The following is a 15,682-nucleotide window of genomic DNA, read 5'->3' on the forward strand; positions in this document are numbered from 1 at the left end:
TGGCCTTGTGGATGGTAATGCACCTCCCATGATTGATGACAAGGTCTGCTTCAGTCTGGACGCCTGCAGCACAACCTGCTGAATGCTCTGCAGATCAAACAAGCAAAGATTGTCAGAATTCCCAATTATTTAGTAGTGCTTTAGCCATAGTCTATTCCAAGATTCCATTCTGTAATCCAGTCGAAATCCAAAGATTATTTCCAATATTTTTGCACCAGCGTATAAGTTAAGTAAGCAATATCTTAATCCAAGAACATGCCCATGAGGAACAGTAAATATATTAAAAATGCTGAATTGGCAGATGACAACAGGAAATCTCCACAAACCTCGTCATCAGCACACATCTGGAGCTGGATCTTGTGCTTCTGCTTCTGCCTCTGCTGCTGCTGCTGCTGCTTGCCACCAAGCAGGAAGATGCAGAATGTGGCAGCTGCAACCCCAAACGAGCAGAGTGCCCCAACGCCATGCACTCTCAGATTCACCACGTTGAAACCTACTTTCCTGATGCCTTCTTCCACTTCAGCACACTGATCATCAGGTGTAGCTTCAACTAGCACCTCATCCTGATCAATATCCTTTACACCAGCAGGACACTTGATCATCTGCTCTCAGTCACCGTAGGAACGATCTCCTCTCGCTTCGGTTCCACCTGCACGACACTGATGTCCTTGAACTCGATGACCGGATCATGCCCATACGGATGCAATCATAGGGAGGAGGGTGAGATGCAGAGGTGAAGTGGTCCATGTTGATCAGTACCAATTTGGCGCCGAGCACAAGCTGATCCTTACCATCAACAGTGCCATGGCCATTGATGCACTCCTCCATGAAGAAGGAGCTCTTGTGGTCAGGCAGGAGCTCCCACTGATCAAGGCTGATTGCATCCATGGAAACCCCACTGCTCATGGCAAACTAATGCAAGGACAGGTTTAGATCAGGGATAGTTGCAAAGTTGCTTGCAACTACGATGCAAGGTCAAGAATGAATGCTTCCCAGGAATCAATACAAGTGGTTTTGTGGAATGATACTTTCCTTTTTTTATGGAGGGACACAACTGAAGAAGAATCAGTGGGAACGGCGACACTTCTTGCACCAAGGGAGATGACAAACCGAATTTAGAGTTTGTGTGTGGGCTTAGGCTCTTAGGGCGTGTTTGGTTACCAGCCAAAGTGAGCCAAGTCAAAATTTGACCGTGCTTTGATAATTTGGTCTCTGTTTGGTGCGAGACCAAAATTTGGTCATACCTCGAAAAAATTTAGCCGGCTAAAATTTTTGTATTGTGTTTTTGGCACAACTCGGGCCAAAATGGTGGCTCGAAAAGATTTAACGGGACAAATTTTAGCTTGACTTTAAACCAAACATCATTTTAGCAGTCAAAATTTGATACTACTCTAATTTGATCTCTGGCCAAATTTTGGCTTGGCTGAGCGGGCACCAAACCAAACATGCCATACCTTCTTGCTAGGTGCCAATAGTGAAAATATTCTTTGGGGCCTATCACTGGGAATTTCTTCCTTCATTTCTACTCAATTCTTTCCATGTTTCTGTATGATCCAGTAAGGCCGAAATGCAAATTGTTTGGACCAATCCATAAGAAGAAAGCAATTATATAAGCAGAATAATATGTGGAATCTACTTAGTTTTGAAAATCTGAAATAATTTTAGTAAGATTTTACTGTTATGTCAAAAATAGATATTTTCAATTTAACTACTTCATCAAAAGGTAAGAAAAAAGCGTTCGCAATGGCAAACAAAGCCTTGTAGTCTTATTTAGACTGCTTAATTCTAGAAGTACTTCCCAATATTTAATTATGCGAATGAACACTGAATAGTGCCAGGTATTTTTTAAAATAGTCACATGCACTACGTTACTTAGTGGTAAAGATGACCAAGTGAGTCGAACCAAATAGGTCAGCACGAGGCCCGACTATTTTGGTTTAGCCCAAGCACGATGGCTAATGGGTCGGGCCGGCATGGTACGATAACTTGAACCGTGTCTAGGTCGGAGCCGCGACATGACGGGCCGGCACGGCATGGTCCATTTAATTGTTTATATTTTTTAGTATTTTATATAATTTGTTTAGATCTAATATCATATAGTATATGTAGTGTAATAGTAGTGTGTTTGACTACCAAGTAGAAGGTTGGGTGTTCGATTTCGAGTGAAAGCAAGTTTTTGTGATTTTTTTTTAATTTTTCACGGGCTAACAGGAAAAAAAATCATCGAACCTACCGTGCCGCGGGCTAACATGGCACGGCCGGTCTTAAATAGGCCGTACCTAGGCTAGAGTCACGGTACGTGCACCGACACGACACGATCCATTTAGCTAACGGGTCTAAACAAGTCGTACCTCAATAAATCTGTACCGTACCAAACCGGATCGTCCATTTAACCCCCTCTGCTCAGTAGCCTTAGTTACACGGCATAACTGATAACTGCCATGTCCAGCCCATTAGGCTCGTCATAACTGTCATGTCAGCAACTGTCAGAATTAGGGTGCCACTGCCACCTAATCCGCATCGAAGTCCATCCTTTTCCATCAAGTTATGACGAATGTTTCCAGAATGTTATATGCAAGTCAAATCAAATTCACAAGAAACTGCATAACATAGTAGAGGAGGGTCAAGCAAAGGAGAAGATAAACGAAATAAACATGAACTAAGAAAGGAAGATATACGCACCAGTAAAGCACGGCAGGTACAGGAGACACCTGTTCTGAAGCTTCTGGAGGAATTCAAGTTGAGTAGAATTATGCACAGAACAATGTAAACTCGGAGAAAACTTAAACAACAAATCATGGGAGGAAATAACAAAATTCACTTAAAAGAGAGCCTTTCAGATTTCACATAATCTTGTTTCTTCCAAACAATAAAGTAGCTCTTACAACTCATGATAACAACCGAGTTCCACAAATCAGAGCAGGACTTAGCGGGCCAGATTCAAGCTCTTCATGCTGGCGCATAAGAGAATACAAACAACAACAACAAAGCTTTTGTCCCAAACAAATTAGAATAAGCTAGAGATGAAACCCATAAGATTCAACAAAAACATGATGAAAAAATAATAATAATGATAATAAATATACTAGTAATAGTAAAAATAAAAGTAATAACGGTATAAGAAGATTGATGTAAAAGTTATGATTCTAATACGTGAATTGCTAACTTTCTCGCGTTTATATTTGTGAATAGTTCTTTAAGAATATTCTATTCCTTCATGTCCTTCTTTACAGGATGCATAACATAATAACAAAGTGAAACCAAGTTCTTTAATGGTGATTACAGTGTAATTATCAATACAATACCACAAACAGCAGAAAGAAATCTAAAAAACTGCAAAGATGTTCATCATACATCGCAAATTTTATGTAGTTAATGGACAGAAAGATTAGGCATTGCACCAGCAAATGCAAGGGTATTCCTAATTTACAACAGGATGTCCTCAAAATTTACAAGCCTGTAAGGTTTCCCACATGTCTGACTGCACAGAACAGAGAACAATGATACAAAGCAGGATGGGAAACAAAGATTAAATGGTTTCGGACCATGTGAGCAGCTACCCTAACAAACAGCATCTCAAAAAAAAAGCTATGCTTGCCTCAAAGAGGACGGTTCACCCAATGAAACAGAAGCAAATGAGGAAGCCCAAGCTCGAGCGTTACTTGCTCCTTTCCTTAGGTCCGTTGCCTTATTGCTCAGTTTAAGCTTGCTCCAAAGCCTCTTCGCATCAAGCACATTCAATATTCGTTCCAAGAGTTGGTTTGATCCCCTACGGATCCTTAAGTTCAAGTTTCGGACACGCACAACTAAGAAGGCTCTCAGATGAGAGAGCACAACATGTACTAAGTGCGCCACAACCTTCAGGATGATAAAGAGAACTGCAAGCAGCAAAAAGGGCTCGTCTTTTGCCATTTCACGCAGAGATCGATCCCATGGCATGACTGATCTCAAGCTTCCTGTACTCTCTTGCTGATCAACATCAAGATGTGCAATTGGATCAAGACCTGCAGCAGGAAAACATCCTTCAGAAAAATGCTTGTACTACAAGCGACCTAATGATATAATTATCCACAAATATAGCATGTGTACGAAGTGCAACTAAGATCTATTCCATGCCAAGGGGCTACATGTAGAAGTGTGAGTGTACATATACAGAAAACACCATATACTAGAGGGTAAATAAAAACTATACATATACATGTATCGAACAGCATGCAGCATATCCCTGTTTAGTTGTCTGGACAATGGAGTCAAATCCATATTATAATGACATGTTGCTATGAGAATGCCCAATTTCCCCAAAAAAATTACACCATGCTGTTTGTGTACATTCACAAGCATCAATCATTCAAAAGCCTCAAAGAGTAGAACATTTTAGTAAGAACTAGGCAGATTGGCTTGGTACGCTTCGCCTGTACATACTACAGTGCAAATGGAGGTGCAGAGGGAAAAATTGTATGCAGAGGTAATTGAATAGCAGCACAACATATAGACTCGTTGTCTAAAATTATTATTTTGTGGAAAACAGGTAGCATAGTAAAGATTAATAGAGGTACTAATTTGAAAAAATAAGGTTGCGAGGATTTTTTGGGCTAGCGATTGGAGTTTCCGGAGGGAGAAGTTAGATTTCTCTGATCTCATGTGTATGAGGGAATAAATGAGCGAGATGCAAAGGGAAAGATTATATGCAGAGGTAATTGAATAGCAGCACAACACACAGGTTCGTTGTCCAAAATTATTTTGCAGAAAACAGGTAAGAAGTACTAATTTGAAAAAAATGAGGTTGCGGGGATTTTTTGGGCCGGCGACTGGAGTTTTTGGAGGGAGACGCTGGATTTCTCTGGTCCCATGTGCATGAGAGAATAAATGAGCGAGATATTTTGTTATTTTTTTTGAATGAAATAATTTTTTTTTTATTTTTTGCTAAACATCTGGGAACAATAGTTATAGTGCTACACAACAGTAGTTACAGTGCTGCTATGGTGCGGGCCCACGCATCAGGAATAGTGGGTACAGTGAGGGAGAGCCCCTTAGAGCTAGCCAATCCTGGCCCTTTAGGATATAGGATATATATACAGTCCCAGACTCCCGGGGCACATGGGAGTCAAGAGCATCATGGGTGCACTAGAGTCATCCATGGGTGCTGCTGATTCACCATAGCAACAGTAATAATTTCCAATATAAAAACTAAAAAGCACTCAACCGATTCAAAAGGATTACAATACTAAAGGAAAATAGTCCAAGGAACTTCCGATAAAAGGAACCCAAGGACTATATTCTCAATCATGAGATTTGCTCAAGTCTCAAAAGTAAGGCATATTTGAAAGAATCTCTAATCGTCAGTAAACAATGCATGCATAAACACAATAAGTAGCGATGGTACCTGTAGTTTCTTTATAGAAATCTACCAGAGAGTTGAGATCTTTTGAACCCCGATATCGAACCATCGCAGTTTCATTTACGAGAAGAATGGCTGGGAAACTACGGACGCCATATCTTGAAAACAAACTACAGTAAGCAAATGCAGTTCAATGAGCAGTAATCCACTGAACAAACAATATTGTTCAAAAATGGACAAATTTCCTCAACTCAACAGATAAATACTAAAGCGTTCAACATTCACGTACCTAGGCGTAGCAGAAGATTCTTCAACAGAAAAGTGTTGTATCTGAGGGTACATAGTGCTGAGAGCTTCAAATATTGGTCGAAATTTGCTTGAAAACGGACACCATGCAGAGTAAAAGAGAATGGAGTATGAAGCACCCCTACGGCGAAGGTTCAACTCTGTATCAACAGCCACTCCTCTCACCTTCAGTAGAAGACACATATATTAAGTACGGAGTACTACGGAAAAAACCACAAGTTGCCAGAATTTGCAATATGGATTATCAGGATTCATTGCAGTGCCAGGGTTTTCACTTAATCAAGTGACAAACAGGGCTCTTCGGTCAAGTAAAATGTGTGTGAACAGTGGCTGACCGACATTAAAGCTGGTTAATGGATCTGCAGAAAATCGGTACGATCAACACAATTTAAGAGTCTCATCATAGATGTAACAGTTTTAGGTCGACAATATTTCCCATTTCAGTGCCAAAATGAACCAAAAGATAAGGACATATAATTCACCCAGTCCACATAAAAATGATGGTAAAATTCCAATATGGCTTTTCCACTTTATACATGGGTGCACATGTACTATCACCACCAATCAAATATACCTCAAGTTTGGTGAAAACTTTCAAAATCGAAACCGCCATCTCATATTCTAATCATTGCAATGTCCTTGCCTAACTCTTGCAGCACTTTGGAGGGTTAGGACAGTACATGTACCTACATGTACAAGTTGATTTTACATTTTCCTAATATTTACATAGATCTATCGCTAATAAACTGAAGTTCTAAAATTTAAATATTAAGGAACAAAACAAACAACTAATATTTCAAGCAAGCTTGCGCACAGAGCATCCAGAAGTCAAAAGTATTCACAGTTTTTGCTGCACTGCAAATGGACACTCTTTTAGCCATGTGATATCTAGAAGAAGATTACTGCTGCCATACCTCGTAGATAGGATTGTATAATAATGTTACTAAACAAACTACTTTGCTCCAGTCCCGTTAAGTTGCTTTGATTAAGCATGGAACACATGCATATCATTTTATATTATGATTCCGCTGGGTATCCTAATTGCATCCTAAATGCATGCTTCTTTTCTGAAACCCAGACACACATAATCATGCTATTTTTGTTGCTGCCGTGTTGCCCCATACTTCCGTTTGAATCTTACATGAGCCCCAATTCCCAAACTCCCTCTAGCCCAAAATGCATCTGACATCTTGTTTATTATCCTTCATAGCATCAATCGTATTTGCCTACCCTTTCTTAATTACCCTAGCTTGCTCCCGTTTATTATTGGCCGATTGCATTCATCAACGCATTTTCACACCTCCAAACGTTCATTCGCCGACCAGATTCCTCATTTACTCCGGTTATTGCATAATTGCGTTTCTGAAAGTCCCCGTCTTGCTAATTTTGTTGCTTTAGTTTCTAAAGATAGAATTAATTCACCACGAACAAGAGATTCGCACACATCATGGCGGGAATATTATTCACAAAAAAGGACGCCATCTTTCTCTGTCTCTCTACAACAACCTCCGCTTTTGCACCCAAATCGTATATTTCATACTGACAGGCGATATCATCATATCACCACTATTTGGCTGCATTGGCATGTAAAGGTTTGACCGGAAGAAGAAGAGCTACCCTCGCGAAATCTGGCGGCAGCTGGTAGCGGTTGGGGTTGGGGTTGCATCGGCCGATAAGGCGGAGGATGAGAGAGGACGCCTACCTCGAGAGGCAGGGACGGCTCGATCCGTGCGAAGGGGCAGCGCGATCCGATGGCGTGGAGGAACGGCGGCGAGCCCCTCCGCGCGCATGTGCCTCCATGTCCCGACCCGGGGGACCCCGAGGCGGTGGCGCCGGCAACGCCAAGGAGGAGCGCGACGGCAACGGCAACGGCAACGGCGGCGCCGGCGCAGCGCATCATCTATCTCCCTCGCTCTCTCTCTCCTTCGATTTTTCCGCTCTGGAAATTCCTGCGCGAGGTTATTTTGGGGATGGGATGGGTACGTGTGCTGTGCTGCCGCGGTTTGGCTGGTTGGCGCTGTCTCTCTGCAACGACGGCTGACCTCGGGCAGGGGACAGGCGGGCCCCACGCGTCAGTATCTTTCTGGATTTCAGGGCCACTCCTCAGGAAAAAGGAGATTTTTTATTTTTTTCTTTAAATTTTCAAATAGTAACTATAGGCTGTTTGAAAAAACAATGACTATAGGCTGTCGCCTGTCCCTCGCTTTTTTAACGGACGATATATTAAAAAAATACACCATTTCATTGTAAATGATCATAGAAAATTTAAAAAAATTATGCTGTACAGGATACTATCATCTTGCTGTCATAAAATTTTCAACTTAAAAAGTTATTTGTACAATGAGAAATTAAAAAAAGACAAATTTTAGGATGCCCCAACTAGGGTTAAAAATCCGTTGAAAACCGCTCGAATATTGCCAATATCGGCTAATATGGTCCGCACCAAATTTAGAAATCGCCCGATTTTGAAATTTGAATTCAAAAAAATCAAAAAAAATAAAATAAATCACAAAATCTAAAAATACTAGAGACAATTCTAAGACCCTATGTGAAAATAAAATAAAAAATATCATTTGTATCATATTTCATGAAGATGAAGCTTTTTAAAAAAGAAAAATGTTAAAATAGGTCGTATGAATAGGATGATTTGACCCATCATATTAAGAAAAAGATTAACATATAAACATATTTTTTGGTGTAGGGCATATATTAAGAGAATCTCTAAAATTCATTTTACTTCATTTAGAGTTTTATTAATTTCTCCATGATTTTTACAAAGTGCACAAGCATAAAATGAACATGTTAAGAAACAACATTGTAATTAACTTTTTTATTTCTACCATTATTTTTCCTACATAAAGCATAGTATAAGTAAACTAATAAAAAGTGGTTTCACTAATTTTGGAGGTGTGATGGGTTAGTTATGAATTAATTACACATTTACACAAGCATGCATATTACAATAACTATTTCATGAGTTTATGTATTTTTAAAAGACATAGGATTATGTAAGAAGACTAACAAAATTGGTTTCATGATTTTTGTATTAGCAAATATTTAACTATGTATTTAACTAGGTTTAACTAATACATTTTCTAACAGAAAATATTCAACTTTTTTATGAGTATAAATATTTGTATCATGTAGATCATGCTACAAGGAAACCAACAAAATTTATTTCACTTGATTTGAAGCTCGGATGAATTAGTTATTTATTGTACAAGGTTGAGCCATTTTGGAGTTTTTTTGTTGAACTTCACTACAATTCGGTTTTCAAAAAATTCATTTGAAATGCATTCAATACCAAAAATACGCTCAGTTTTCGGTGTAATACGGTCAATTTTTGTCCAAATCGAGCTGTTACCAGGTATCGATTCGATCGACTTTTTCTTCAATTTACAAATTTGACTCACTAAGTTTTAAGCTATTTACTTGATATTCACGAATTTCAAAAATTTGCTGAGATCTAATATTCTAATGTCAAACGAATTGGTGAAGCCTGCTCCAACCAACCAAATGGTTGTCAAGAAAACTTCGAAAAAAGAAGGCCTAGATTCGTGGGCCTAAGTTCAGCCCAAATGGTGGTCTCGGCCCATACCACCATCTGTGAGATCCTGCTCTCCTCTCTCTCCTCCCGGCGAAGGCGCAGGGGCAACCGTCGGCCGACTTCGCGATGCAGATCCTCCGGCGGAAGCTTCTGGAAGCTTCCCGCTGCCTCCCTCTTTTCCCCGCTTCGTCCGCCTCGCACCACGGCAACGCCCATGCCGTCGCCACCCTTGCCGCGGCCCGGCGGGCCCCGACCGCTGGCGCCGGCTCCCTCGCCGCCGCGCCGTGGGCCGCCACCCAGCGCCGCGGCGCGAAGATGCTCGGATCCGACGTACGGATTGTCCTGACTCTATTGCTATGCTCATTTGATCGTTGATCCTTGCCAAGGGTTTAGTTTGGCTTTTAACAGCTATATGCAGTTAACTGTTTTAGTTACAGTTGTATTGTTCAATCCACTGCAAAAAGAAGAAGATTTGTTGGGGGAAAAGAGTACCCCATTTCTTTGCTAACTTGTTTATGGGATAATTCATTCAGTCAAGGCTACCGAGGCATGTTGTTTCATGTTTAGAACGATTATATAGGGTGGAGCTGGGTGTTTATTTGTTCTCTTTAGACGTCTTAGTCAGTTACTCGTCAAATACATGCTGTGAAATTTACGAATTGTAATGTGTGCGACGGCTGGAATGGGTTTTTCTTTTGAAGCAATCTGATTAGAATTAGCATTCAGCAGGAAGGCTTCCCATGGTCTAAAAAATACATGCAAAAACATTTCATAACATGTTGATATCCTTAGCTTGGTTCTCCGAATTCTTTCTTCAGTTCTGGACTCTGACTCGGGACCAACTTCATATATTGTAGGTGAAACTTGGAAATGTAATACAGAAAAGAGGTGTGTGCTTACATCTCTTTTGTTTTACTTTTTCCTTCAAGCATTGCGGACTATTACTTATCCATCCCTTTGGTGAACCTTAAAATCAAGGTCGCATTTATCAGGTACAGAAGTGTTACTTGTATTCTGCAACCTGTTATAGTTACTGTTTTGCATGAACTTGGCACTAGTTTATACCTTCCCTGACTTGCTTGTGTTCTGTTCAGGTGATAAAAGCACAGCATTCACATCAAGGAAGAGGAGGAGCCACAATACAGGTCAGTTATTTTGTTTCGTTCTTCTAATCTGTCGCAACAATTGACACCTCACACTTCACTATTGCAACACGCAAGTAACAGCCAAAGTAAAATACGCCTGTTTTTTCCTTGAAGGTATGGCACCAGACACAATTAACATCACATAAGAGTGACTCTTTAGTAACAGAACATGGAAACGATAACTTAGCAACAGAATGTGAAAGAGAAATAACAAGTACAGTAAGATAAACGGCTAGACAACCAAGAAATATGGATGGACAGAGTCTAAACTGCATATGGTTGATCCCTACAATTTGCTAGCAACCACTAAAGATGCTTTGATTTTATTCGTCTAATTTTATTACCGAACTGAATTCTATTCTCAACTCTTGAGTGTTGCAGGTGGAACTGAGGGATGTTGACACTGGAAACAAAATAATAGAAAGATTCCGTACCGATGAGGCTCTTGAGAGTATATTTTTTTCTTTTTCCTTATGAAAAGACTTTTTTACAGCTAGAAATAGCCACATATGCCTTTATGTTGTAGCCTAATTTCCCCCATGCAGTCATATGTAACCTTTCCCACTGAATGAACTCTTGTGCGTTTAACATGGACAGCTTTATTCTGTTTATCACATTGCATTCATGCATCAATCCAGTTTTAGACAGTCTCACAACCTATGGAACAAGATTGAAAAAATAAGTTGAATTGATGACCATCTAGAATCTACTCAATCATGATGAGGGTTCTAGAAACTGGTATGTATTAACCAGCCAGTTGGTAGTCTTAAGACCAACACTTCGTATACCGGTTATGACCAAGAGCCTCTTTGGACTGATGTAGTATTCTATTAATGCTGTATTTAATTTAATTGCCATGATTTAGACCGTATTTGACATTATCCATGCACAGAAGCACATTATCATTAACAGGATTTGAGGAAAAGGGGAATAAATAATATGCACCAGATCTAACTGATTTTTGTCAGAAGCCATCCAAAATAATCTGGTTTCAACTGGATCCTGTCTGAGTTCCTGCCTTTCTGCCAAGCCAACTTCTTTGCAAAAGATCCTGAGATAATATCCTTGTATTGGACTGACCACCTCTGGACATTGGGAAAGAATAAACATTGGCTGCCTGCTTGCCCAACAGTATTCAGTCCGGTGTCAGTTCGGAGCTATGATAACACTAGTTTGGTTCAGTTTTTTAGGTTTTAAATTTTTATAATCATGTTCATAATGGTACTCTAATCATTACATACCTTTTGTCTATACATTCAGGGGTTTTTGTTGAGGAGAAGGCATTCACATATTTGTATCAGGAAGGAGACGCTGTGACACTTATGGAGTAGGTTTCATTTCCCTTTTTTGTTATTTTTACTATTCACATTTTAACTTGATGCTGTGCATATTTATTTACATTCATTTAATCATGATCTACTCTGGTATATTTTTTACCAGGCCTGAAACGTTTGAGCAACTTGAAGTTTCAAAGGAGTTGTTTGGCAAAGCAGCTGCATACCTGAAAGGTCCAACTGAATATTAATCAACAGCAAGAAGGAATACTGACGGTTTTCATTAATAAAAATGCGCTACTTAATTGCCTTTTACGACTCCCTCTCTCATCTATGAAAGCTGATGCTGCTGTAGTATTACTTTTCATAACATAAAAGCTTACTGAAATTTAAATTTAGATTAATATAAGTGGAAGACTTGTGTTGCCATAAGACTGATATTTACCAATATTTGTGAATTTTATAGTTGCATTGTATTATTGGGCTTAATTTTTCATAGTTTCCAACTGTTGTAAAGAGATCAATGACTAAGCGACTCACCAACTTTTGAATTTGCAGCGTCCATGTTGATTTCGTTTGCTCATGTTTGGAAATTGGTTTATAATGTGTTTGTGGACGCCTTGACACCCTACTTATTTTCTCTCTTATAACAGATGAAATGAAGGTGACCCTACAGTACTTTGACGGCCGACCAATGTCTGCTTCGGTTCCTCCACGAGTGACTTGCACTGTTGTTGAAGCACAGCCTCATACAAAAGGGCTAACTGCTCAACCTCAGTAAGTTTTTATTTTATATTACTCCATCATCCAATTATTATTATTTCTTTAATATTTGTTTATTATATATTTGTAAATAACGACTTTTGGTTATTTGCTGCATTTACCACCTTTTATGGGTTTGATTTTAGTAGGTAGTGTGAATATGCTGGGCTTCTATATATCCTTTGTGGCTCAAAATAAGCATTCTTGTCAAATTTTCAGCAATAAGGTTATGGTTATATAGTAATATGATTTCATGCTATCTAATGAGCAATGATCAATCATTTAATGTGAGCTTTTTAGTTGGTGGTGCACGAACAAGATGAATATTTATTTGCTCCGTGAAGAGACTTGGAAAGTTACCTGCATATACACATAGCTAGTAGCTGCAAGCAGTGGAACACTGGATCATGGCAGTAGGCTAGCTTTCATCACTACTTGCAAAGCAATAAACAGTAGGTCACCTGTTAAAAAAACTCCAGAATTGTTCAAAGTAGCTCCTGCATCCTTTATGCTGTGCCGAATTCCACTATCACATGTTCCATTGATCCATGCAATTTACAAGAGATAATTTTTGGCCTCAAATGCCCATTAAACTCATAATGAATAACATTATGATATAGTTCGTGACTGCCCAAATCATACTGTAGTATTGAAACGGTTTCCTGTAATCTTGAGATTTGATACCGAGACTTTATTGAGTACAATACATTGCTTGATAGTGCAGAGGACTTTCGAGAGCCAAGATTTTTTAGCATCGTATTCAGTCATTCTTATATTATATATAACACTAAGAACATTTGTTCTCTTGAGCTTTCACACTGTTAACCTGCAATACTGCTGAATTATGTCTATGTACTGTGAGCAAGCATAATCTTTTACAATCAGATGTTTGAGGCTCAGTATTATACAGTTAACTAACCTCATGTGTTGTACTAAATGCAGATATAAAAGGGTCTTGCTGGACAATGGCCTTACAGTGCTTGTAAGTTGTTGGGCAATGTTCTGTAGTGTTTGTTTACAAAGCCTTTTAATGAATGCTTGAAGCACACCTAGAAATTGTTGTTATATGCACTCTATAACTCTGATATCATTCTGTTTGTGGAATTGTGTGCGGAAAATCTGTCTTTGCAGCTTACATGTTTCTGTTTGGGATCTCTTTTTTTGTAAATCATTTCTGTACAGAACTGGTTAGTAGTTGCTGAATGACCACTGTTTTGTTCTTGTATATCATTTCGTTGCACATTGATTTTGCGTTCAGATAAGTTATTAATGTCTTGAAACTTCTCTGGATGCATATCGTATTGATAATTATTGAAAATTTAGAAACCATAAACTCCAATGGAGTCATCTTTGCACTATTTCTCACTTCCATTACCCTTTTGCGTTATCTTAGGCACCACCTTTTATTGAAGTGGGTGAGAAGATTGTAGTCAGTACAGCAGATGATTCATATATGACGAGGTAACACATGGAAAAAGCCTATCATTTCCTTATTTTATTCATCACAATAATTCAAATTATATAGTTTAATTTTAAGGCGAGTGCTGCATTGGTTGACATATGCCTTTTTATAGTTAAATTCTTGATAAATCATTGAAGCGATTTTGTATTTCAGGGCCTAAGGGTAGTATATTGTGGATGCCGTTTTGTTCGCCCAAATGGGAATCGAGTGCACTTTGCCTTCTTGGATAAGTTTTTGCGTCTGCTATTGCCCTGAACTTCAACCTTGCCGCCAGCACAAGATAAACATAGTTACCAAATATCCAGTATTTAGCTGCATATTTTGTACTCAGAGGTGTTTTTAATTTGTTCATTGTTTTGAATTTTTACTCAACACATTCTCATCATGGTAAACCATGGAATTTTTGTGTGAACACAAATAGAGAAGCTCTATTTTGGTAGACACGCCGAGAGTATTCGAATCTCCCTCATATGGCTTACTGCTTTACGGAATGATGAGATTTGATTGTCGTATTTTCATAATAAGTACGAAGTTTGATTATTGTTTCATCTCATATATGAATTCCATATTCTGTCGCAGAATGCCAGATCATATCACCACTGCAAGAACATACTTTATTTGTAACTCTTAACTTTTGTTGCCCCTTATCGTTTAGCCAGCGTTGAAGATAACTAGTTGATATATACAGCTGCTACCAGTATCAAATAATTTGGTGCGCTTCCTACACTTTTCTAAGTTGTATTAAGTTACAAAAAAACTACAGACTCCTGAGCCCTGGCAATGAAAACCGCAGGCATCACTTGTAGGCATGGACGTAATCTTGGAAGTAGAAGTTCTTCTCGATGAAATTTGCGAGTCAGCGGGACGCGGCGAAGCAAAGCACGGCCGCGTCTTTCTGGAGAGTCGCCGTGACCAGCGTCCCCTTTGCGACGGCGAGGAACCCGACGATGCCGAGCGACGCGACCTGCAGGGCGACCTCTAGGCCCCTCATGGCTTTCAGCGCAGCGCTGCAGCTCGTGCACCGCGCGACGTGCGACCAGTACCTGTTGATGGCATCAGAAAATTCATGGTGCTTTACTGAATTCTCTGGCGTTTGATGATTCAGGGCAGTGTGAAGAATGGAAGTAGATTACTGGCTTGTTTACCTCTCCAAGAGCTGATCCTTGGTAGGGGTTGGTGGCAGCTGATCAACTTGCGGGGTTGCCCAGCCAACCTGATTCTTGCAGAACTTTCTGAACCAGTTCCTGAAGGCGATGACCATGCTGTGTGACGATGTGGACACATAGCAAGCTTTCTGCCAGTTATCAAGGCCTGCCGTGGCAAAAATTTGCGCTCCTGTAAAAGGATTCAGAAGGGAAGAATGAAGTTGGAAAAGAATGCATTTACACACAACCTGAATCACTGTGCTTTAGATAGAACAGAATTTGGATGTTGGAGCTTCTCCAAAGCTATAGTTTTCAACATGGTGTGTACCTGACATGGAGTGCGCACATTTCCCTTCAGTTACCTCAACGTGGAGGTAAATGTCTGAATCCAATATAAGATCCTGGCCGATGTGGTAGAACCACCGCGGTGTGATCTTGCCCAGCCAAACCCCGACGTGCGACCAGTACCTGTGTGAAGTATGGTAGTAGATTGCTGATCCTTGGTAGGGGTTGGTGGCAGCTGATCAACTTGCGGGGTTGCCCAGCCAAACATGGATGTAGTCTCGCAATAGAAGTTCTCCTAGATGAAGGATTTATTTTATTCACATCTAAATTTAGTCACGCTATAGATTTTTAGATAATTATTTGGTTAACTATCATAACTTTGGTTTGATTCTAGCCCACACGTCATATACTTACTTTT

The 15,682-nt window shown here is 39.7% G+C and overlaps 4 protein-coding genes across 6 annotated transcripts; 1 reads left to right on the forward strand and 3 right to left on the reverse strand.

Moving 5' to 3' along the window:
- Positions 1–217: 217 nt before the first annotated feature.
- LOC133914072 (uncharacterized) lies at positions 218–1,309 on the reverse strand. The gene has a single exon (XM_062357229.1). The coding sequence runs from the start codon at positions 600–602 to the stop codon at positions 243–245; it is 360 nt and encodes a 119-aa protein (XP_062213213.1). The 5' UTR covers positions 603–1,309; the 3' UTR covers positions 218–242.
- Positions 1,310–3,244: 1,935 nt separating this feature from the next.
- On the reverse strand, positions 3,245–7,645 carry LOC133915208 (5'-adenylylsulfate reductase-like 5). 2 transcript variants are annotated; one of them, XM_062358282.1, is made up of 4 exons: positions 7,347–7,645; positions 5,628–5,809; positions 5,384–5,496; positions 3,245–4,004 (listed from the first exon to the last, which is right to left on the reverse strand). In XM_062358282.1, the coding sequence occupies exons 1-4, from the start codon at positions 7,542–7,544 to the stop codon at positions 3,589–3,591; spliced, it is 909 nt and encodes a 302-aa protein (XP_062214266.1). In that variant the 5' UTR covers positions 7,545–7,645; the 3' UTR covers positions 3,245–3,588. The 2 variants fall into 2 exon arrangements, with proteins under 2 accessions (XP_062214266.1, XP_062214265.1); XM_062358281.1 differs by having other exon boundaries at positions 5,384–5,508; positions 7,347–7,643.
- Positions 7,646–9,231: 1,586 nt separating this feature from the next.
- LOC133915210 (uncharacterized) lies at positions 9,232–14,275 on the forward strand. 2 transcript variants are annotated; one of them, XM_062358284.1, is made up of 11 exons: positions 9,233–9,521; positions 10,049–10,079; positions 10,170–10,183; positions 10,286–10,336; positions 10,718–10,787; positions 11,597–11,663; positions 11,777–11,844; positions 12,264–12,387; positions 13,315–13,354; positions 13,766–13,833; positions 13,988–14,275. In XM_062358284.1, exons 1-11 carry the CDS (start codon positions 9,318–9,320, stop codon positions 13,992–13,994), a joined length of 744 nt encoding a protein of 247 aa, XP_062214268.1. In that variant the 5' UTR covers positions 9,233–9,317; the 3' UTR covers positions 13,995–14,275. The 2 variants fall into 2 exon arrangements, with proteins under 2 accessions (XP_062214270.1, XP_062214268.1); XM_062358286.1 differs by lacking the exon at positions 13,988–14,275 and having other exon boundaries at positions 9,232–9,521; positions 13,766–13,837.
- A 159-nt stretch (positions 14,276–14,434) lies between these two features.
- Positions 14,435–15,354, reverse strand: LOC133915212 (protochlorophyllide-dependent translocon component 52, chloroplastic-like). Its single transcript, XM_062358287.1, has 3 exons — positions 15,342–15,354; positions 14,980–15,169; positions 14,435–14,877 (listed from the first exon to the last, which is right to left on the reverse strand). The coding sequence occupies exons 2-3, from the start codon at positions 15,093–15,095 to the stop codon at positions 14,691–14,693; spliced, it is 303 nt and encodes a 100-aa protein (XP_062214271.1). The 5' UTR covers positions 15,096–15,169; positions 15,342–15,354; the 3' UTR covers positions 14,435–14,690.
- Positions 15,355–15,682: the final 328 nt, after the last annotated feature.

Source organism: Phragmites australis, chromosome 4 (assembly GCF_958298935.1).
Source record: "Phragmites australis chromosome 4, lpPhrAust1.1, whole genome shotgun sequence".
Lineage (NCBI taxonomy): Eukaryota > Viridiplantae > Streptophyta > Magnoliopsida > Poales > Poaceae > Phragmites > Phragmites australis.

What these genes read in the sequence shown, in the direction of transcription:
- LOC133915210 (XM_062358284.1), top strand. Translation starts at nt 9,318, where the DNA reads ATGCAGATCCTCCGGCGGAAGCTTCTGGAAGCTTCCCGCTGCCTCCCT. An exon ending in CGAAGATGCTCGGATCCGAC is followed by an intron (nt 9,522 to 10,048) that starts GTACGGATTGTC and finishes CATATATTGTAG; the next exon opens with GTGAAACTTGGAAATGTAAT. An exon ending in ACAATGGCCTTACAGTGCTT is followed by an intron (nt 13,355 to 13,765) that starts GTAAGTTGTTGG and finishes GCGTTATCTTAG; the next exon opens with GCACCACCTTTTATTGAAGT.
- LOC133915212 (XM_062358287.1), bottom strand. Translation starts at nt 15,095, where the DNA reads ATGGTCATCGCCTTCAGGAACTGGTTCAGAAAGTTCTGCAAGAATCAG. An exon ending in AAGGATCAGCTCTTGGAGAG is followed by an intron (nt 14,878 to 14,979) that starts GTAAACAAGCCA and finishes TGCCATCAACAG; the next exon opens with GTACTGGTCGCACGTCGCGC.
- LOC133914072 (XM_062357229.1), bottom strand. Translation starts at nt 602, where the DNA reads ATGATCAAGTGTCCTGCTGGTGTAAAGGATATTGATCAGGATGAGGTG.
- LOC133915208 (XM_062358281.1), bottom strand. Translation starts at nt 7,544, where the DNA reads ATGATGCGCTGCGCCGGCGCCGCCGTTGCCGTTGCCGTTGCCGTCGCG. An exon ending in GAATCTTCTGCTACGCCTAG is followed by an intron (nt 5,509 to 5,627) that starts GTACGTGAATGT and finishes TGCTTACTGTAG; the next exon opens with TTTGTTTTCAAGATATGGCG. An exon ending in TTTCTATAAAGAAACTACAG is followed by an intron (nt 4,005 to 5,383) that starts GTACCATCGCTA and finishes TTCCTGCTGCAG; the next exon opens with GTCTTGATCCAATTGCACAT.